This window comes from Alosa alosa, chromosome 7, assembly GCF_017589495.1.
Source record: "Alosa alosa isolate M-15738 ecotype Scorff River chromosome 7, AALO_Geno_1.1, whole genome shotgun sequence".
Taxonomy (NCBI): domain Eukaryota; kingdom Metazoa; phylum Chordata; class Actinopteri; order Clupeiformes; family Clupeidae; genus Alosa; species Alosa alosa.
The window spans coordinates 28,746,702-28,770,079 of record NC_063195.1 but is presented as its reverse complement, the minus strand read 5'-3'; the positions used below and the strand labels follow the sequence as shown (position 1 = coordinate 28,770,079).

At 45.8% G+C, this 23,378-nt stretch overlaps 2 protein-coding genes across 2 annotated transcripts; both read right to left on the bottom strand.

The window, feature by feature from the left end:
* Positions 1-1,472: 1,472 nt before the first annotated feature.
* On the bottom strand, positions 1,473-4,357 carry uts2r4 (urotensin-2 receptor 4). Its single transcript, XM_048248223.1, has 2 exons — positions 2,479-4,357; positions 1,473-1,919 (listed from the first exon to the last, which is right to left on the bottom strand). Exon 1 carries the CDS (start codon positions 3,841-3,843, stop codon positions 2,656-2,658), a length of 1,188 nt encoding a protein of 395 aa, XP_048104180.1. The 5' UTR covers positions 3,844-4,357; the 3' UTR covers positions 1,473-1,919; positions 2,479-2,655.
* A 537-nt stretch (positions 4,358-4,894) lies between these two features.
* zgc:92360 (uncharacterized protein LOC436988 homolog) lies at positions 4,895-22,676 on the bottom strand. Its single transcript, XM_048248224.1, has 11 exons — positions 22,220-22,676; positions 17,409-17,539; positions 16,736-16,827; positions 12,107-12,189; positions 11,895-12,007; positions 10,328-10,474; positions 10,064-10,147; positions 9,052-9,114; positions 8,192-8,263; positions 6,400-6,631; positions 4,895-5,532 (listed from the first exon to the last, which is right to left on the bottom strand). The coding sequence occupies exons 1-11, from the start codon at positions 22,305-22,307 to the stop codon at positions 5,504-5,506; spliced, it is 1,134 nt and encodes a 377-aa protein (XP_048104181.1). The 5' UTR covers positions 22,308-22,676; the 3' UTR covers positions 4,895-5,503.
* Between the last annotated feature and the right edge of the window lie 702 nt (positions 22,677-23,378).

Sequence of the window (23,378 nt, the reverse complement as noted above, 5' to 3'; positions counted from 1 at the left end):
TTCCTTGTAATCCTGATCAGACTAGAACAGGCCTACAGGAGCTGTAACTTGGTTTGACTCTGGCTCACACATTGCGGGGTGAGACGAGAGTCGGCATTTGTCTGACCGCTCTTGTTTGTATTGCAACCAGGATGTCCCACACAGACAGGCTCTGTTGCTACATCATACTCATGTATTATTTGTCAAATGTTATAAAAGATGATGGAAAAAATGTTAACTCCTTTATGATGTTAAAAATATCCATATCTCTTCTGACTGACCACATCAGCTCATCCACTACCCATAGTACAGTATAATGCGAAGTTCAAATGCTAAGGTGAAACTAATCAGAACACCACAAATTTGTAACATATATTGCAGCACTGGCTGCACTGAACTGATAATTATGGAGCCCCTGAAGGGCCATGGTGGGAATGATTTTGTAGAGATGTAGATTTATCTTTCTTTATTAGATTTAAATGTTCCTTTTGCATTCCCTCTCAATACTTTTGCATTCCTTTACAATACGTTTGCCTTTGAGAGGGAACGCAAACCTATTACGAGGAAATGCAAAACATTGTGAGGGAACTCAATAAGAGCTCAAAAAAAAAAAATCCCACCATGTCCCTTTGGGGTCTCCGTAGAAAATAACTGGCGCATGTAAAAAAAAAATAAATAAAAAATAAAGAACTGACTGAGTGTGGGCTGAGGTCAACATGATGGTAATTGATCATAACGCTACTTTATCTCTGACCCTTGGAGCTTATGTCAAAACATGAACAGGAACAATAGCATACCGCACTCCTCCGGAAGCGCCACAATACACAGCAGCATGAGCCGGTCTTTCTCTCTCCCTCTCTCTCTCTCTCTCTCTCACACTCTCTTTCTCTCTCCCTCTCTCTCTCTCTCTCTCTCTCTCTTTCTCTCTCCTCTCTCTCTCTCTCTCTCTACACACACACACCCTGATTACCTCCGCTGACATCACCCCCGTTGGAGCCCTACTGTTTATTGGGCTGACCAGACCGTGCCAAACGCCTCGCTGCGGCCAAGTTCCGTCCCCACTGTGCGCCTCTCAGCAGATTTGTCACAGTGCTGTGTGTGGCCCTGACGCTGTGCTGACCTCACCTGCTTCTGCAGCACCCAAGATGAATCACCTGCTGAGAGTCTGTGAACCCAGCGCTGTCCAACTTGCCAGTGAAATGCTCATAAATCCCAGGAGGAACTACTGTGTACACAGATAGGTAAAGGGAAGGTTACAAAGTCACTTTTTAAAGCGACACACAACCTATTCTATGCGCACACACTTTCATATAGCCTTTACATGAATAATGTTATAAATACTGTTAGTATATAGCATATATACAGATAGTATATAGCAATTAGTATGCAAGTAAACCTTATGTCAGCCTTCAGAGAGAAACGTGAGAAAGTCATGTGATTGGTTTCTTTTATGGACCAAGAAAGTTCATTCTACTTTGCTCCTGATAGTGTTATTCTAGAATGAATAGTGTTTTTCAAAAGAACGAGTCAATTAGATCATTCGTATTAGCCTACTGACCAGCCAAATTATCCTACTACTCTTCCATTCTTTGTAGGTCAACACAAGCAGGAACCAACTGTTGCCATTTGACCTCTTTGTTTGGTCAAATGATTCAAACTGTATTATTCTGTGACTAATTTAGCATGGCATTGTTTGAAGACGGCCACCGTGTAGTAGATGGCTCAGCATGGCGGCGACACGGTCCAATGACTGCTGTCCAGGCCAATCTTGTTCATGTATTTTTCTCATGCTGGTGGATAATGGATAACCCGGGGAGGAACCACATTCTTGCGAACAATTTGTGGAGCAGCGCGAAAGGGCCTGTGCCTGCTGGCTGTGGAATGTGTCAGGCTGGGGGCACATTCCACACACGGCACAGGGTCCAGCGCAGACACCTAGCCTGCACACACACACACATGCACACACACACACACATGCACACACACACATACAGGAAACGAACACCCACAGGCACCAGGCTCAGAGTTCTTACACCCACACATAATAAAATAGATAGCGTCTCACAAAATCTAAAGGTCGTGTTACCTAAAATATGCACAAAAGAATACAACAAGATACAAAACAATGAGAATATACAGAGTAGCTTCAGTTCACACCACACATTTCGTCATAGTAAACGTGTAAATAACACACACCATTCATTGTTATTTACACGTTTACTATGACGAAATAGGAGAAATCATTAAACTAATAAAACGTAACTGCCATTTATCTCAATGTGCAAAACAATGACGAGGCACTATGCATCACTAAACAATTCCAGTAAATGAAAAAGCAAATCAACCTATATTTCAAAAGTAAGCACTTTGTTTTGTAGCATTAAATGTCAACATGGATCACAACTCAGCTTCTGCTAGTCTCTACACTTCCCCTCAGTGGAGCCCCTTTCAGTTCACTTTCAGTTTACATTCAAATCACCTCGCCAAACATCATCCTACCCAGTCAAGTGTGTAACATTATCTTCCACAAAACCCATGCTGCTGATTCAGTAAAGAAGTTGACAGGTGTCTCAAAATCCCATCAGAGCACATGCTTTGAGGTTCTCAGCAGAAAACCGAGGTGGTCAAAGTCCTGTTACTCTCATCCCGCGGCGAGAACCACGATGCGATTGGCGTTTACAAATCCTGGGTGTCCCCCGGGGGCCCGACGGCGGTGGCCGAGGCCGGCTCTGTCCGACTGGACACGGTGGCCTGGCTGCGCTGGGCCAGGTAGTCTTTGTAGTTGCGGGTGAGTAGCGTGTAGAGCAGTGGGTTGACGCAGCTGTTGCCGTACGTGAGGCACGTGACGAAGAAGTTGACGTAGGTGTGGGCGGCGGGCGAGAGCACGCGCAGCGACTCGGGCGAGAAGAGCTTGGCCAGCTGCCAGCCCCAGAAGGGCAGGAAGCAGGCCCAGTAGGCCACCACGATGCTGAAGATCATGGCCACCACCTTGTGCTTGAGGCTGCGCCGGCGCCTCCAGGAGGAGGACGACGCCACGGAGCGCTCGCCGCCGCCGCCGCCGCCGCCGCTGCGCTTGGCCAGGTTGGCCTGCGCCGCCCAGTAGCGCTTGGCGAGGCCGGCGTACAGCCCCACCATGACCAGGCCGGGCACCAGCATGCTGGTGAAGAAGAGCACGGTGAGGTAGGCGCGGAAGGCCTCGGGCGTCCACGTCGGGAAGCAGATGCGCTTGACCAGGCCGGCGGAGCTCGGGCGGCCCTCGCGCAGCCGGATCATCACCATCATGGGCAGCGTGAGCGCGAAGGCCAGCAGCCAGATGCCCAGCGACGCCAGCCAGTGGGCGCGCGGGGCGGCGGCGGCGCGCCGGGCTCGGAAGGGCGCCGCCACCGCCCGATAGCGCTCCAGGCTCATGGCCACCAGGACGAAGACGCTGGCGTGCATGGTCAGCAGGTCCAGGCTGAGGAGCACGCGGCAGCCCGTCTCGCCGAAGAACCAGTTGTGGGCGAAGTAGGTGCACACCACGAAGGGGATGGTGCCCAGGTAGAGTAGGTCGGCCAGCGCCAGGTTCAGGATGAACACGTACATGGAGCCGGCGCGCCGCAGCGCCGCCGAGCGCATCACCAGGAGCGTGTAGATGTTGCCCGCCATGCCCAGCACGCACATGCTCAGCAGCGTGGCGCCCAGGAGAGAGGTCACCCACGCGCCACCGCCGCTGGCACCACCACCACCGCCACCACCACTGCCACCGCCGCTACCACCCGCGACGGCGCTGATGTTGGGCGTCTGGTTCATGCTGGGAGCGCTCCTCCACGGAAAGGTGAAAAATCTGGTGCAGCAGAGCCTGGACAGCTGTGCAGCTGACGGCATTCAGCGCACACTTGATGAACAAACTTTTTTTTGTTTTTTGAACGAATGAATGAATCAGCGCTGGCTTGAGGCTGACTGACTGACTGACCCAAGTCGGAGAGCAGTGATGAGGAAAGCCAGCTGTCTCCCCTTCAAATCCTTTAAGCCACACAATTCAGGGTAGATATTAGCGGACATAACTTTGGAGTTCTTGGTTCAGTCCACACACACAAATACCACCACTCGGCCATGGTCCTGTTCTCCCTCATGCGGTCCAGTGGAACAGAAGAGATGGGAGGGCGTGTGTCGAGGCTCTCCCTCGCTCCAGCGTGACTGCCCTCGGAAGTGGCCCTCTGGGTAGCAGGGTGACTGCGTTACCACCCCTCCGCTGCTGTAGGCTCTGGATAGCCCCTAGATATCCCTGACCAGTGCGCCTTATCAGTGCTTCCATGCAGGTCCGCTCGCTTCTGGGGTGACGTGTCCAGAGGCGTCTGCACCTCCAGAGTATCCCTCCGTCTTTGGTTCTGGTTGAGTGTGTGACATGAGCGACGTACTCTTCTCTTGTGTCCCTCTCTCACTATCAACTCTCCTCTTCACTCCCTCCCTCCCTCCCTCCCTCCCTCTCTCCCTCCCTCCCTCTCTCTCGCTGTATCTCTCATGTAGGTGCCACGCTGAGCGGCTTGCGCAGGATTTACGAGATTCCTGTTGGCTCGTCCTGTCGACCGTTTGAGCACCAGGGTGTAGTTTTGCACACCACAGCTCGGACCTGGAGAACGGCACATCTCTCAACCCTGCACTAGCCCACCCCACCCCACCCCACCCCTTAACACCACCCCATGCACTAGCCAACTCCACCCCACCCATCAACACCACTTCCTGCCTGGATCCCCATTCCTCATTAAGATGACCTGACAACTTACAAATAAGAACCCAAAATACTGATCGACACAAAATACTGATCGACACAAAAAGTCCGCTTTCACATGGTTTCTCATGGTTTCCATAAAACATTCTAGTTTGTTCTTAAGCAAAAACATCCACACTCAAAAGATAAAAATAAAGTAAAAAGGTGAAATGGAAAAGAAACTAGTCTTTTATTATAAACAAAGACTGAATGTGTGAGTCCCACCGACATGCTCTCCTCTACATATACTGATGGTGTGTTCTGGCATACAAGATACATACAAAACCACATTAAAGGCATAATTCATAAATTGTATGGGATAATCCAACAAAAAGGGATACTTTATTCAACAACAGAATGACACCAAACAGGAAGTTGTGGACATAAAAAACACCACTAGGTGGCAACCAAGGACAAAGAATTGTGATGTAGAAATAAAAAGGAAACAGATAATGTTATTCAGACATGAGTCTATACGTTCCAAGCCATGATTTTATAAGACAAAACATACAAATCTACCACAGTACAATGTATAAAACACCTTTTCGAATGACAATGGACTACAATGGAATACAAAGAACTCTTAAAATACTTTAGTGTATAGTGAGCCCTGGAATTGAATGAATATGAAATAAAGCTTTCAGTAGTGTTACACCAGATTGGTTCATACACAGTTCACCCTTTGCCAGGACCCCTGAGTGTTAAAGGTCAAGTACGATGAGCTGGGGTCAAGTCTTGCACACAGCTGATGAAAGGAGGAATGGGGGTCCAGCTCCATCAGTTCTTGTACTTGTAAAGAGCCTCCACTGGTGAGAGCACACACACACACACACACACACACACACAAAGACATGGCGTACATTAAAAACACAATGTAATAAATCTGTAGCAGCAGCAGCAGCACAAGAGTGGACCGTGCTCTTCCCAAGAGAGGGTCTGGATGACCACAGCTTTCCCTGGGTGCCTACCTACCATTAAGACTATTAACCTGTTGTCCAGAGTTACAATGATCCCTTTTTGCTGCCATCTAAAATCACAATAACCCACAATCAGGGCACTAAACCTATTGTGATACTAACTGTATTACTTGGCAGAAAGTGAAACTAAAACAGCAGTTTAGTGTCAAAATATTAGCTTTCTACTTTATCTTTTAAGTTATATTTCACTCAAACACAGTCAGTAAATGAAAATTCAGCTATATACTGTAAGCTATTTAAGTGTTTCAGTAATATACTGGTGATGCTGTGGCTTGATAGAAGAAGCTGCTCAGAACACCAACAGCATGGGTTTGATTACCAGGACACACAAACACTGAAATAAAATCTACTTTTTATGTATATGTGAAGAGTTCAGATGCAAAATCCTTTTAACGCCACCAAATAATTTAACTTTAAAACCAGCTAAATAGCACTCTCTTCCTGGTCTGAAATATCCATTTATAGGCAAACACCTGTAGGAGCCTAATAAAAACAGGCTCCTATAGGCTGCTATATAAAAGAAAAGTGGTCTGACGGATTTAAAGGGTTTTGCATCTGAGCTATTCATCTACTGTAAGACACTTTAGGCCAGCGCATCGGCTAACTGTCCGATTGGCCAGCGCATCGGCTAAATGCCCGATTGTAATAAATGTGATTGTAGGACACTGCAGTGGCCACTGCGTGTCCGAGCCTTACTGCTGTACTCCTGCGGGGACATCTGTGAGCTCAGCACGTTGTTGAAGTGCGTCAGCCAGTCCTGCTGCTCGCTCTCCGTCTCGCAGGTGAACAGGAAGCTGCGCTCGGGCGTCACTATGGTGATGCCGTAGTACCAGGAGCCGTTGCAGTGCGTCCCGGCGGGCAGGCCGGCGCCGGCGCTGTAGCCCAGCTCATTGTTGCCAAGGAACACCTCACCTTTGGCAAAGGCATCCTGGGGCAGGACAACAAGTACGTTAGGCAGGCTGGTGTGTTTTAGATTGTAAGACAGGCAGAGCACATGTACCAGTCATGGTCAACCCGCAGACCGAGGAGGCAAACGTGCTCGCAAGGAGGAGTGAAGACTCATGGGTGCTAAGGTCTGTCCATAGCACCTTTTAGTGCCAGGGTCCAGTGAGGTTTATGCACTGCGGCCACAGACACACACACACACACACACACACACACACACACACACACACACACACACACACACACACACACACAACACACACACACACACACACACACACACACAACAAACACACACACATATACACAAACACATACACACAGACACACATACAGTACACACAGTGTCAGAGTCAGTGCTGAACAGCGGAAGTGGAAGACTAGGTCCAGAATATAATGTGATATGTCTTCCCATATTCCCCACACACCACATTCACAGGAGCACAGCGATACCATTACCTGTTGATATACTGTAATGTCTGTATTCTCTCCACCAACCAGCTGCCGTTGTTTTTATATTATATACACAAATAAAGTGACTTGACTTGACTTGAAACTTTCACACACATCACTGACAGGAACTTAATGAAGGCCATAAAGCAGAGAGAGCTTTCATCCCAGATGTGCTGTTTCCACCCCTCGAGCTCCATGATGCGTATCTTATTTTCTGTGACATGACTCCTCAGGGTGTCAGCAGTGAAGACGGAGCGGCTCTGTGTCCACTCACCATGACGACAAACAACACTGTCGTCCGTCCACCGCCTCAGACATGACCCTCACGGAGCCACGATGTTGCCGGAGCACTTAGGAATGACCGATCACCCGAAAAAAAGCATGATCACGGGAGCAGGTGTCATGGTGCAGTGCTCATAAATGAATCATAACACTGTCGTGAGTTGGGCCCAGTTCAATTCTGATAAGCTAACTCAGCAGTTTAGCCAAATGCATAACTAGCATTGGTGGAGCCTCCCAATTTTACAGGGACACTAGAAGGGCACTTGAGAGAGTCCAGACCTCAGGGCCAATATACCCTTATCACGCTATGATCCACCCCATGACTTTTAATGGGTTCTTATTTGGCCCCATTCTACAAACCTCCACTAAGAAATAAAAAATGGGGCTGGTATTTATTTGAGTATTCCTGCTGACAAACACACAGAAGACGTGACTGAAAACACAAGCACCTTGGTTGAGGTGATAATGAGGAGGCCATGCTGTTTGGGGACTTCTGAAAATGATAGAGAGCCAATAAGAGGGCTGAATAAAACACTGCGAAGCGTCAGAATGGGGCATTACATTACAGCAATACATCTAATACCATCATCAATGGCCAGAGAATGCCACCGTTACAACTGGGCTGTGTGAAGGTTTTTCTGAAACTCAGCCATTAAAAGCCCTGGAGTAAATGTATTATTTTGTTATTGTGTGTGCACACTGGACACTCAATACTTATGGTAGTGTTGTTCCAATTCATCATCGGCACAAGAACAAGAACACCAACCCTGTGTGTGTGTGTGTGTGTGTGTGTATGCATCAAACTCACCAGTGGATCTTTGAAGTACATGAGGCGTCTGTGGTCCAGGGTAAACCAGCGCTTTTTAAAGCCTTCTGTTTGCTGAGAAACACACACATAGGAGGAGAGAGAGGAGAGGAGAGGGGGAGAGAGGAGAGAGAAGGAGACGAGATGAGAAGAGAGAGGAGAGGAGAGGAGAGAGGAGTAGATGAGAAGAGAGAGGAGACGAGATGAGAAGAGAGAGAAGGAGAGGAGAGGAGAGAGGAGTAGATGAGGAGAGAGGAGGAGATGAGAAGATAAAGAAGGAGAGAAGAGGAGAGGAGAAAATGTTTTAAAGACACAAGAGGTAAAGTTTGCCTGTGCCTGGCCAGGCCTCAGTGACGCAGCATCCTTTCACTTCCAAAAGAGAGGCAGACATTTCAACTCCAGGAATATGTGTGATGCTCCATTGCTTTTCTCCTGTCAAGCTCTTTGCTACTAGCACTCCCATCAATCAATGTTAGGAACTCTCAAAGGTGCATCTCTGAGATATCATTTCACAGGGAGGGATCTTCTTGTGAGATCTCTGTCACACACCACTGTCTGCATTACATTCCAACTCAAACTTGTGATGGTAGAACATCCTAAACTGGGTCAAACAACACATCCGCTGGCTGTTTTTCTGTTAGATAATACAAAACACTAATTCAGTATTTCAATAACTTATAATAAACTGTAAAAAGGCTGTCACTGCCATCAGTACAAAAATGATGTAATTATAAAATTGGATGTCTAATTTCACAAACATTATATAATTTAACATGGGGTATGACGCTCTCTAAGAGATGATATGAGAGTAGACTGAGATAAGCTGAGACTGAAATGAGACGTGTTGTGTTGCGCCGTCTTACCCTGGGGCCTGTCTTCTCCATGTAACCCTCCTTCAGAAAGTTCCGGGTCAGCTTGGGTCTCAGCTGAGTAGACACAGAAGGCCCATTGTTAGTCTCGCCATGCGAGGAATGGAATTTGACTCTGTGCTAATCTATATAATTGAATATATGTCAGTTAAATAGTAATTTCCTGATGGGGAGTCTAGTTTTAAGGTCCGTTGTTTTATTGCGTACATTAATTATAACTTTATAGGTTTGGATAATTGGAGGACTTGAGCTGAGAAATAGGAAGGGAGAGAATTAGCATAAAACAGTTTAGGTGTGTGTGTGTGTGTGTGTGTGTGTGTGTGTGTGTGTGTGTGTGTAAGTGTAGGAGTGTGAGTGGATTTGTGTCAGGTCTGTCCCAGAAGCTTTCAGAAGCCCCTATTGTGCCTCCCCTTTTGTTCAATTTGTTCTCTGATCTTAGGGGAGGCTAAATTCATCTTATGTCAAATGGTAACGTCTGCACACCAGGTAAAGGTCATGTTCTGAGTCTTTTAGGCTGAAAATGATTACTGTTATAATATACTCTGTATTCGACAGTTTTTAGAAGCAACAGATCGCAGGACTTGCTTTTCTGCTTTCTGCATTTTTTTTTCTGTAATCCTTCAATACAAGTATCTGAATCTGAGCTGGTTGGTTGGATGTGTGAACTATTAATGTCATTTTATACTGGACAAAGGTGACTTTACCTACTTTGTTTTTCATTTGGTGTGTTCATGTGCTTGTGTAGTTATTCAAAAGTAATATTCACCTATCACTTTTCCTTCTTGGTGGAAGACCAAAGTTTTTGCGCAAATTGTAGTGTTTTGTTTTTGAGAGAGAGAAAGAGAAAGAGAGAGATAGGGAGAGAGAGGGAGAGAGAGAGAGAGAGAGACTATGTGGGAGACAGACAGAGAGATTGATTATGTATAAAAGTTTTGTCTGTGTGTGTGTGTGTGTGTGTGTGTGTGTGTGTGTGTGTGTGTGTGTGTGTGTGTGTGTGTTGTTATACCTCAGCATCTGTGGCTCCAGGGAAGGCCACACTTAAGTAGTGAAGCTGCACAGCTCGAATAGAATTAAACCAGTCAACTATCTCCTACAGACAGAAAGAGTTTAAAGAGTTAAAATAGAGTGTAACTCACATGTAGGAGGCAATAATAATGCACTTAGCCATTTCATTCCATGCTCCCATTTGCACACACACACACACACACACAGAACAGACATACACACTCAGTACACACAAGAACAGACATACACACTCAGTCACACGCACCTTGCTATTCTCATGGTAGACAAAGATATTGCGAGTGCTGTAGTCCTTCAGGTATGTGATCTGCAGGCCGTTGGGGTTGCCGATCTTCTCTGGCTGGAAAGATGCATTCATGTTGTCTACCTTGAGCACCGCCTTTGGTTCTTTAGCCTGAAGGTGTGGAGAGATTTAAAGGAAAATATATCTTATGGCTATGTTGTGCTGCGTCTTATTTGGAGCTTAGGGGATGCCAGAGGAACAACCCTCACCTAGACTCGTGCCATTATGTGGTGTGTGTGTGTGTGTGTGTGTGTGTGTGTGTGTGTGTGTGTGTGTGTGTGTGTGTGTGTGTGTGTGTGTGAATGGCTTTGGTACTTTCTAGGTGTTCAGTAGATGTCTGAAGACAAGCTGTTTGAGTTTTGGTCTTAAGCACAGTTATGTAACAACTCTAACAAGGTAGGCTTTCCTTCTAAAGGGTAACCGTTCTGTCAACGTTCTGTAGCCTCATCCCCACCGAGGGACCATCAGCTGCTCACATGTTGCTGCAACAGGTGCCAGTAATTAAATAAACAAAGAAAAATAAACAAACCATATGTGTACCCGGGAGTATGTACAGTATATTTAAAGGCATATAACACCAATTCTGAGTTCTGCCATTGCCAGTTGGCAAAAAGTGGCATTGAAAAGAATTGCTCAGAGTCACAACACAGCACAGTAAATGACACTGTTGTCCTGTTGACTATGCTTTCATTCTACACCTCAACAACTCAGAGTTGCTGCAACTTCCTACTCTGTTCCAATATCCAGCGGCAGCCAACTAGCAAAAAAGGGCTGGGAAACTGTTCCCAAAAGGTGGCTGAGTAAGCGTATAGTGGTGTTTATTCCTCCATATCCACTATCCACTATCCACTAGCGCCTTAGAAGGTCATTTATCAGGATACCGGCTGCAAACTGAACTGGAGGTCTGAGAAAGGAGGGATGAAGGGAAGGGGGGTGGAGGAGGAGGAGGAGGAGGGGATAAGGAGGAGGAGGGGGAGAAAGAGGAGGAGGAGGCGTGGTAGCTTATCCCCCCCCAAATTGCTTTGATGGCATCATCCTGGATTTGCCGCACCACGTGCCGATTGGTTTCTTCCCGCTCCCGCAAGCTAAGGATGGTGTTTGCCATTCGCCGCGGGGACTTGGATTGAAAACTTCATTTGGAGAAAGTATCCACTGCCGTAAGACCAGCTTAGCTGAGCATTTCATGGTGGCTACTGCCTCACAACCAAGAATGACAACAAAAAAATGCCGCTTAGAGCAGCCTCTCTCTGGCATGCTGGGCAGTCCGCCAGCGGGGGAGTCATGTGTGGACACGCCAGGCCTGCAGGCAGGAAGAACACCAGGAAGACAGGAATCTCACCGGAATCTCAGGACAGAGAGGCCAGGGGTGTGTGTGTGTGTGTGTGTGTGTGTGTTGTGAATGGCTGTTATGTAATGATTAATTACCCTACCTTACCCTTCCCTACCCTGTGGAGTGGTGCAGCACCACAAGCTCTAGTTAAGCGTTAACTAATAGGTCACAGGGAGAGAGGTTAGTTGCAAAGAGACTCACATCATATTTTGTGTAGTACTTTATTGTTCCTTCCCTCTCAGAGAGAACGAATCGTCGGCTGAGGAACTGGCCGTTGTCCCGCCCCCTCTTCATCAGCATGCCATCCCGGATTGCTGTTTGTCAGTCAGACATGTCAATCAGTGCAGCGGAGGTTACCATTGGTTGATTAGGTATTCTCTGAACACACCAGGGGACAGTCACTGGCCACTCACCCTCCTCGTAGGTCAGCTTCTTCCCAGCCTCCATGAACTCTCTCCTCTCATACTTGGCTCTGATCCACTGCTCCCTCAAGACCCTGCAGACACACACACACACACACACACACGCATGGGACATACACCCACACGCACATGCACATGCACACACCACAAACACACACACACAAGGGACATACACCCACACGCACACACACACACATGGACACACACACACAGCCACGTAAATATATCAACGCCAATACATATGCAAGGCACAATTTTAAAAAGATGGAGATGTTGGCAAGACAAGAAAAAAGGAAGTCAATGAATTCATTAGCTAGACACTGTTAAATTATATCTTCATTTTCAGGAATTCTTCAAATACTCAGCGCAGATTGTTCTTTCCATGCATTCTGTCCCTAGACTCCTTACACTGCAATTTAATAATCTGTGGGTTTAGTCGAGGTATAGAAAAATAAGTGGTAGGCAAACACTACATTTAGATTTGGAGAGAGGTGTAATATATGCTGTTTTTTTTTTTTTTTTACAGGGGGCTGTGTCCTCACATGGCAAGGTAAGACTGATTTACAAAATGGCCTCTCTCTGTGAGCGCCCAGCTAATCCAATCATTTTCCATACAGTGTCAACTGGCACTCATTAGCTACACCCGCTGCCCAATTTGGATCCGATGGAGTGTCTCCAGACCTCAAATGAAAGCAGTGAGTGAACGTGTGCTAGCAGAGCGCCAGATGAATTACACACCGGCAGTTAAGCCAAAACACAAGAAAAACCCCCAAAGCACTTCTAGGACAGCTTTACAACAGCCTCTCACAGGAAGTGCTCTCCAAAAATGATCACCAGCGAATTGAACACTGAACAGGGTTGTTGGACAAACGACAAGACACATGCCACCTGACTGACAGCTTCCTCCCTCCCTCCTTCCCTCCCGGTGGCTCGTGTCGCGTCGCTCTGTGCTGAGATCAGTGGAGCACTACTCTGTGGACTCGCCCAGGTCTCTCCCCACTGTAAGCGGTTTCTAATTGGACCCTTTGTTCGTTCAAAGAGGAGCCCTAACAAGCCATCTGTCTTCGGCCGCTTCCCCAGAGGGAGCCTGCGGAGTTGAGGGTCAGGCTCTAGTCATTCCTTTGCCTGCCTGCTCCATCCCTTCACCCAAACCATTTCTTCCTCTCTTTTCTTCCTCTTTTTCCCCCTTTCAGGATCCCGTGAGTTGAAAACATGTCAGTTTAGCGAGCTCTGGTAAGTGCTGATGGCTCGCATATCTCGTCTCCAAGGAGTGAAGCGACGGATGGACAGACACGCAGACAGACAAAGCAACAGACAGGACACATGGACAAACAGAGACAGAGAGAGAGATAGAGAGAGAAAGACAGATATATATATATATATATATATATATATATATATATATATATATATATATATATATAGAGAGAGAGAGAGAGATAGATAGAAAGAGAGATAGAGATAGAAAGAGACAGAGAAAAATATATATAGAGAGAGTGAGAGAACAGACCAAAAGTCTAATAACCGAATTACAATAAACTAAAATAATATATGCAAAAAGGGATGGGGGGCCAAAGCTTAAAAACACTTGGGGGAGAAAGACAGTCATCAAGAAAGCGCCGCGCCAAAGAAGATGGAGCCCCGTAATTGCAGAGGGGTGCCGACCTCCCGAGGTACACTTGAACCTGCGGAAGCAGAGGAGCGTTGAGGAGCGGAGCGAGGAGGGGAGGGGAGAGGTGAGGAGCGAGGAGGGGAGGGGAGAGGTGAGGAGGACCGGAGGAGTCCTTTGCCAAAAACCCCGAGCTGGAGAGGCCATTATCATTCGGCTAAGTACCGGCAGGCCACGGCTCTCATTAACGCCGCCCGATAAACACTCAAGCTTTCCCGAGAGAGCACACACGCACACACCCACATACACACACACACACACACACACACACCCACATCCACACACACACCCACATCCACACACACACACACACACAGCAATCAGCCACCACTATACTTAACGCCAGTCTACGAAAGAAGTGTGTGTGTGTGTGTGTGTGTGTGTGTGTGTGTGTGTGTGTGTGAAAGTGAAAGTGCTGTGTCTAGACAGAAATAAGAAGCAACACAATGAAGATGGCATGGTACGAGATTGTTGATTGGGGGGCATGCTGAGACATGAGTGGCAACACAAGTTATGAATCAGCAGCATGCAATGTGCTTCATCATCACTAACTATCCCTGATGCACGACACACACACACACACACACACACACACACACACACACACACACACACACCCACACACACACACACACACATCTCAATTCTAAATAAGTGATAAGTGTGTCACTATAAGCGGGTGTTGCTTCAAAGATTGTAATACTAAGTAGCACTGACTATACACAAACCCCAATGAGGCGACAAACTCCATTATAGCAGTGAGGTCCTGTCCAACCATTTATTAATTACTGATGACATTCCACGAGTAGATCAATCTCAGGACATCCCTGCTTGCTCCCTTTACCTGAACCATAGCCGTGGGTATATCCTTCACCAACACTACCCTCACCTGAACCATAGCCGTGGGTATATCCTTCACCAACACTACCCTCACCTGAACCATAGCCGTGGGTATATCCTTCACCAACACTACCCTCACCTGAACCATAGCCGTGGGTATATCCTTCGCCAACACTACCCTCACCTGAACCATAGCCGTGGGTATATCCTTCACCCTTCACCAACACTACTCTCACCTGAACCATAGGGGCAGCCGTGGCCTACTGGTTAGCGTTTCGGACTTGTAACCAGAGGGTTGCCGGTTCGAACCCCGACCAGTAGGAATGGCTAAAGTGGCCCTTGAGCAAGGCACTGCTCCCCGAGTGCCGCTGTTGTAGCAGGCAGCTCACTGCACTGGGATTAGTGTGTGCTTCACCTCACTGTGTGCTGAGTGTGTTTCACTAATTCATGGATTGGGATAAATGCAGAGACCAAATTTCCCTCACGGGATCAAAAGGGTATATACACTTATACGTATAGTATAGTATATATACTATACTTAGCACACCAACCCTACCCTCACCTGAACCATAGCCGTGGGTATATCCTTCACCAACCCTAGTGCAATGTTGCTTAAATATAGTATAGTAACTAGTCAAATGATCTTTAACATGAGCATGTTCTTTTACTGTAACCAAAAGCTTCTTGCACTGAAGTGAAATCATACCCTCATTATTTTGCCTTGTGCAGTATGTAACATACGTGGAGGTCCAATCCTTGCCAAATCCGTGTACTGCACTGTGATGCACATAGAAGAGCAGTGTGAGTTGAAGCTGACTAATATGTTGTATAAAAATGACTGCAGATGCTTATGTTGCAGATGTTTATCTGCAGATGCGCTCTACATGACATGCCTCTACTGGGGGGGAGTTCTTCTTCGTACTTATTCCGACTGATAGAAATAACTGAAGGCCCCTTAGTTAGTGTATTGTGACCTAGATAACTGAAACACTGTATCTCCGACATGTTTTTTTAACCTACTTTTATCACACAAGCATTTAAGTGCACATACACAGAGGCATATATCCACTGATGCACACACTGGGGGGAAGACTGTTGGGGAAAACTCTTCATCTCACTCCTGCCTTGAGACTACAGAGGCTGATATGTATGATATGCAATTTGTGTATTTTAATATAAGAGGAGTTAGACAGGAGCGCACACACATACACATGCAGAACATACAGAGAGAGAGAGAGAGAGAGAGAGAGAGAGAGAGAGAGAGAGAGAGAGAGAGAGAGAGAGAGAGAGAGAGAGAGAGACAGACAGACAGAGAGGTTATTGTACAAATTGTTGTATTTGAGCTTTGGCAACACCATGCCTACCAGTCATGCTTGACTTGAATTGAATTGAGAGAGAGAGAGAGAGCTGGAAAGAGAGACAGACAGAGAGAGAGAGAGAGAACAGTAGAAAGAGACAGACAGAGAGAGGAGAGAGGGAGAGAGAGAGAGAGAGAGAGAGAGAGAGAGACTGAGAAGAGAAACAGAGACAGAAACAGAGAGATGAATAATGAACCCTCTGACCACTAGAGTTACATTTGGCCCAGAAGGGGAAGTGAAGAGCACACAGACCTGTTTATTCCACCCACAATGCACTGTTTCAACTACATTAATATACATACCTCTACCAGTTCACACAGGGGTCACTGTAGAGAGACACTACTTTAGTTCCCTATTCAGGTCATAAGACTTCAACTATGAGCTATGGACAGCAGGCCTGCTCAAAGCTAGCATGCAGAAATTACTACTCTTCATGGATTTTCCCTGAGCTAATACCGATATATGAATTGATGCAGTCATATGAATGTGGGGAGAGTAGCATTTGGTGCGGAGAAGGAATATTAGAAAGGCAAAGAGGAGGCACACATGCTAATTTCAAGTGGATAATGATTTTTGAGCTGTTAGGAAGAACAATGACAGTATTTCAGAAGTGGATTATTAGGGTTCAAACGGTAAAAGCTCCTTCAAAAATACATAGTCCAAAGTGTTTTGAAGTTCATTGCATTTGAACGCCTCAACCTTTGTCTCAGGCGTGACACGCACATCATCATGGCGGTGAGAGTGGCGGCTTACTGGCAGTCTTTGTGAGTAGGTTTGTAGTAGTACACCGGCACCGCTGCCTCATAGCGGCTCCTGGCCACTGCGTTTCCATTCTCTGCCATGAACTGAGGAAAAGGAGCAGTACCAAATGGTTATGTGTCTGCGTGTAGCAGGTCAGACATAGGTCAGATAGTCTGATAGATAGTCAGATAGTTCTGATAGTCGCATAAGGTCTAGACGGCACGTGCATAAAATTAAAATTGATAGTATTTTGTTTTGGTATTTTGGTACCAAGTAAGTAGTCCCAGATGCAAGCAGTAGTTAGGCTAATACCCGTATATCATATCCAGTTTCATTACTTTGATATTCTTCTATAAAATATACAGCCATATACAAGTTATGAAGACAGGAAATCATATGGGAATTCATCAGTTTTTCACTCAATACTAACACAGTACGGAGCGACAAAAAGACAAAATTCAGGAAAGAAAGGTCAGCTTTGTGCCACTTAAGCTGGCATTTGGGGACATGCTGAACATGACCGGGATCGAAAAAAGATGGTTCTGCACAAACCAAGTGAGAGGAATATAATCCTGACAAAGCAAAATGTCCTTCCACACCTTGACATGGTGAAAAAGACGCTCTAGGGATGCAAGTGAGCTCAAAATGTCTACCTCAGAAAGCGGCTGCTGTCTGTACGACTCACCTGCACTTCCGAGTCTTCCCAGCGGGACAGCGTGAGGGACTTGACTTTCCCGATGTCCGGAATGTTCCGGTGGATCCCAGAGCAGCCCAGGCAGATGAAGACGCCCAACGAACAGGAGCCCCATTCTGGACCTGGGGAGTGTGGGAGAAATGAAAGCAAAATAATTTCTTTGAGTTCTCTCTCTCTCTCTCTCTCTCTCTCTCTCTCTCTCTCTCTCTCTCTCTCTCTCCCACACACACACACACACACTGAATGGATAGCTACAGTATTGCAAGGAGCTGAATGAATGAATGAATGAATGAATGAATGAATGAATGAATGAATGAATGAATCTATCCATCTTTTCAATCTATTTCTATCTTTTTCTATTTTCAACTCAACAATGCAGGACTAAAAGGCCTTCGCAGTCAATCGACACAACACTGGGGGTTTAAAATAATTAATCTTTCACACTTCTTAATGCGTGTTATGGCAAAACATTGTCAAACTGAATGAACCCCATAATTTGGTACAAACAGGTAAATAAGCACATGCGCAATCTCCCTGCAGGTGTGTGGCGGGCGGTATGTCACTGAGTTACACAGCGGGGTCAGAGACAGCTGTGAGCAACCGACAAGCCGCTGGAAGAAATCTGATCACCACTCAACAGACTTGCACAGCAGAAGAGGAAGGGAAACGTTATGCTCTCTCGTCACTAGGTATTTTCCTGCCTTGCACCGCAAGAGTGCTTTTGACGTTTATAAAATTAAGAAGAAGAGGGAAGTGTTATTACTCTGCAAGAACTGTAGCCCTTTGAGCCACAGCAAGGTCAGAATTACGAGAGGAAATAGCTTATTAGTTCCTTGTCTTGTGGCTAAAGTAAGCAAGGCTGATAAAGGCTAATGCTCTTTAAATGATTGTTTCAACGTGGAAAGAAAGCTACTGTTTCCACAACAGATATGGAATCCGAAAACCCTTGTCTGTGGTACATATGATATGCTATAATGTCTCAGAGAAATGTGGAGGTTGGAGCAGGCTTCACTCAGTCTTCAATTTTTTTGTCACTGAGAGTGCAGGGGCCAAACTTATAACTGAAAATCAAGAAAAAAGAAAAAAGACTGCACTTTGCATACAAAAATATAATACCATAAATGCAATACACTTTTTAGTATGCAAAGTGCGGCCTTTTACCTCCATTCTTATCATGCCATCATGTCTGTGGTAATAATGTCTCTAACCTATGTCTACCTGATGGCCCTATCGTAAGTTCTGTTAGTTAAGCTTATCTGGTTGAACAACTGCTGACAACAAAGCTATGGGTTGGGTTCACTAACCAGGTGACAGGTCGCCTGAGGAGCCAGGCAACAGGCATAATGCTAAAATAATGGTACATTGCCATGGATCACTGAACATAAAAGATCCACCACCTGAATGGATGTAATTCTACCCTTTGCAGAGCAAAGTTCATCTCAACGGACTATCAAATAAGAGCTCTGACAACCATCAACTTCTGAGAGCAGTACATCTCAATTGATAGTGGATCTCTTGCCTCGACTTCGGCTAGTATCAGGCTCAATGGGTGAAAGTTTAGTGGTGTTGTTGCTCTGACCACACACAGAGCCGCCGCGCTCCATCATTCAGTCAATCATTCAGCTGCTTGTTTTTCACCGTGGCGTATGTTGAGTGCATCTCCATCTGCAGCACACAACAGTTGATGAAGATCATACACAGTGATAAGGGTGTCTATGGAGACAGTTAGAGAGAGAAATAGAGACTACATTTACATACGTATAGTATATCCACTTTTTTGATCCCGTTGAGGGAAATTTGATCTCTGCATTTAACCCAATCGGTGAATTAGTGAAACACAAACAGCACACAGTGAACACACAGTGAGGTGAAGCACACACTAATCCCGGCGCAGTGAGCTGCCTGCTACAACGGCGGCGCTCGGGGAGCAGCGAGGGGTTAGGTGCCTTGCTCAAGGGCACTTCAGCCGCGGCCCACTGGTCGGGGCTCGAACCGACAACCCTCCAGTTACAAGTCCACAAGCTAACCAGTGGGCCACAGCTGCCCCGAAAAATAACGGCAGCCGGTGCATCAGGCCGGACTCGAACCGGCGATGCAATTCTTAAAGTGCTATAGATAGCACAGCGCTGCCTTTTCTATGTGTGCCACGGAGACATACTGCACTATATATACTATACTACTGCACATTCACATTTAGTCTGTTTGCAGATGCTTTTTATTTACTACTGGTAATTATTTATGATAGTGCACATATACTTTTAACAGTCTGGTGATACAGTATGGTAGGCTAATGTATAGGTGTCCAACCTGCTGCAGGTCTATTTATGATAGTGCATATAGACTTTTAACAGTCTGGTGATACAGTATGGTAGGCTAATGTATAGGTGTCCAACCTGCAGGTCTATTTATGATAGTGCATATAGACTTTTAACAGTACGGGAGATGTTGTCAGGCTGTCAAACCCATACGCTAGCACTTGGCTCTACTTACAGGGCCACAGCTGGGCCACAGCTGGGCCACACACGTGCCGGGTGAGTACCGAAGACGTGAGTCTGAGAGGGGGATTGAGCGAGTGACTAAGAACGTGTGTTAGCATGCCGCGAGCCCCGACATGCACAGCTCATGAACAGCCGATGTGCATCCTCTTTCATCTTTTCATCACAATGCTGCCTCTCATTTCAATTCTAAGCCGGAGACTTCCAACCTATGATTTTCAAACACATTGGCCTTCTCTTACCATTCTCATGTATCTCTGACCCCCACCCCCCACACACACAGCACACACACACAAGAATTCTCTGTGAAGGAGCGCCATTGTTTGCACAGGTCTGACACACCCACGCACTGCCAGCCAGGCAGGTAACCATAAGTCTGAAGTCTGCCCTTGGCCTTGGTGCAAAGGTCCAATGTAGTATGAAGCCACTATCTAATGATATCTGAGTGTGATATGAGCCACACACAGATATGACTGGTTTACTGCATATGTGTCAATACTGATAAGCGTTGTTTGTTCCTATGCAATCCAACCAGGCCACTCTGCACTGGCTGTTTGCTGACTGCCATCCAGCTGGCAAATTGTGAGAGGCAAGAAGCTAAAACATCAGGCAAACAAAGTGAGCAATGTGGAATGCAGTGGACATAATTCTAGTCTTAAGATTGTTTACAACAGCATTTTAAAAAAAAAGTTTTCTGATAACTTTTTGAAGTCACCTCCCCATTTTATATGAAGGGTCTGCTATCATAAAAGTGTTAGTCTCTGTTGTGAAATAATGTGTCAGGCAACACAAGGAAATACTCATTTTGAACTAACTAATATTTTGATATCCAGTTTTTAATATTTTTTTCCGAAGTGTTTACAACTTAGTGTTAAATAATAATTGTTGCAAACTGGTACTACGAACAAAATATTAGTGCATTCCTGGATCTACATCCTTATGCATGCTTCCTGCCAGGACTTTCCCAAATCACGGAAGTAACGTCGACGCAGCGGTATAGTAGCAGATAGTAGCATCCATCAGGCAAGTCTTATTTAAATAAACTCCTGGTGTATTTACAAACTTTTCAATACCATTCAGGGCATTATTAGTGGGGTAATTTACGAGATAAAAGTTGGTACCATTACGACTGCAGAACGTCATTAGTTTCTGACAGCGCTACTCGACCAGGGTTCGACCAAGGGAAAACAGGTTCTGGGCGGGTGTTTGGCTCGGGGTCATGGTGCAAAGGACCCTCGGGTGGAATTACTCCGAACCATCGCTTTAAGGGGACGTATGTCTGGTAAAAAGATGATTATTTAACCCTTTTTATTGCCTAATCACAACTTTTCACGGTAGGCTACTTGACAAATATCCAGACAACCAAAGCATAATAATCCGCTGGCAACATCTGCATTAATTGAATTATGCTAATTACTCGGTTGTGTTCCAGTTTAATGGCATGTCAAAATCGGTGTGACGATTTTACGGGTGCTTCATCAAGGATTTCAAGATGTGAAGCATTAAGAGTAATGATAATGCATATGATGAATCTAATCGCGCCATATATGTTCAATATTTTCAAACACATAATTCATGACCTTGAATGATTATAAGAGTGGGGAGTTGGGGGTTGTGGATGGGAGAGCGAGAGAGAGAGAGATAGAGAGAGAGAGAGAGGGAGAGAGCATTTTCAAGATGTTCAATCAACAAAACAAACACAGCATTGTCTGGTGCATTTGAATAGGCCTACAAAACCTACGTAGTAGGCTAGTCTGTGGTAGGCTAGTATTAGTCCAGTGGTCAAAGGCAAGCAGTCTGCTCACCCAAATTATGCAATAGTGGAAAAGTAGGAAGGTTAGTTTTTTGAGACACACCCCTTGTGTTGTAATTTTAGAGCCCTCTGCTCTCTAAACATGCCTGCACTTGCTTACATCTGTATCTCTCTAAAGGGCTCAACCATGCCATTCTTTACCTTTTCCATTTGCACTAATGCTCAATCTATTGCTTCACGCCATGATCAATGTCATCAATAGAATTCTATATTCCATCGTGCCATTGATGACACCAAAATGTGTTCTTTTACATACAAGATATTCACATCTTTTAGGCTACATATTAAAACATTCCGATCACATTTAAACCTCTGCCAACACCATGATGGGGAGCACGCAACTCGAGTAGCCTACAACATCGCTCATTATTTTGTCATTGTATTGTTTATTGAGAACTGTTGGAAGCTCAAAATTATACAGTAAGTGATGAGAGTTCTCTAGTTGTATCCTACTGGTCACCATTTGTTCTAGGAGTGACTCTCGATGGACTCACCGGGCACACCGCAGTCAGCGCAGGCCTGATTCCCGGGCTTTAGCAGAAGCTCCCTGAGCGCGCGGATGCCTCTTTCGTTGGCTGTCATCTCAAGCCCTCCGGTGGGTCACCAGTTTACTGAGTGCCAAGTTGGTGTCAGGAGAACCAGCGACTACTGGAATTCCCTCACCATACGGCTGGGTGCGCAAACTCCCGGTAGCAAGTATTTACAAGTCGGCCAATAGCCTAGTCGTTCCAACATAAGAAAAAAAGGTTCCGCTTCAAATCCAGTTATTTGTTCTCACTTAAGCAGCGTTCTAACGGCATTACTAGCCTACTCTGTTTCAGTTTTAAGACTTAAACGTAGCTTGGTCCCATTAACACGCACAGTTCCAGATCCGCTCCGTCTCCAAGAAAAAGGGCGTGTTTGACCAGGGATAAACATTCGGAAGTGAGACGTTTGGTTTTGTTCTAACTTGCTGTTCCGCAACTATGCGGAGAGAACGTGCGCTTCCAGCGCGCCACCGCTGTCGCAAAAGTGGAAACAGCAGCCGCAGTGATACAGGGAACTAACTGTAGCCTACAATATGGTGATTCATTGTTTCCAGCAATATTTAGAACTCGTGACAAGATATATTTATGTAAAAAAAGAAACAGGGGTATCGGTATTTGTTTCACACATGTTGTCTTTAGTTGTGTTTCAATTAACTAAACACACCAATGGCCAGCCATTTGATCAGTCTTCCAAACTCACCTGTGTTGGTCCCTCCTCGTGTGCATACTCTTGACCATCCTTGGCCATTAGGTGGCAGCAAAGTAAGTGCATCAACGTAACGTGATTAAAACGACAGTTATAGGCTACAGTGTGGGCCTATATGTTGCTTAATTTCACTGATTCATAAATCTCTGTTCAGATCAGTTTATTGTAGACAAAACATGAAAACAGAGGCAAAGCAGCTATGTCTGAAAAATATCAAAATATCACAATTAAGAGAATATCTTAGCTCTACTCCAAGGCTGTAGTCAACATTGGGGGGACCAAATCTGTGGTGGGGTCTGAGGGACCCCCAAACAGAATTTCAATACATTTCCTACCATGCAAAAATTATTATTAAAAATCACAAACAAGTTGTTAGTTAAGTTAGTCAATTAGGGTATTCCAAACTTTTGACGGACATAG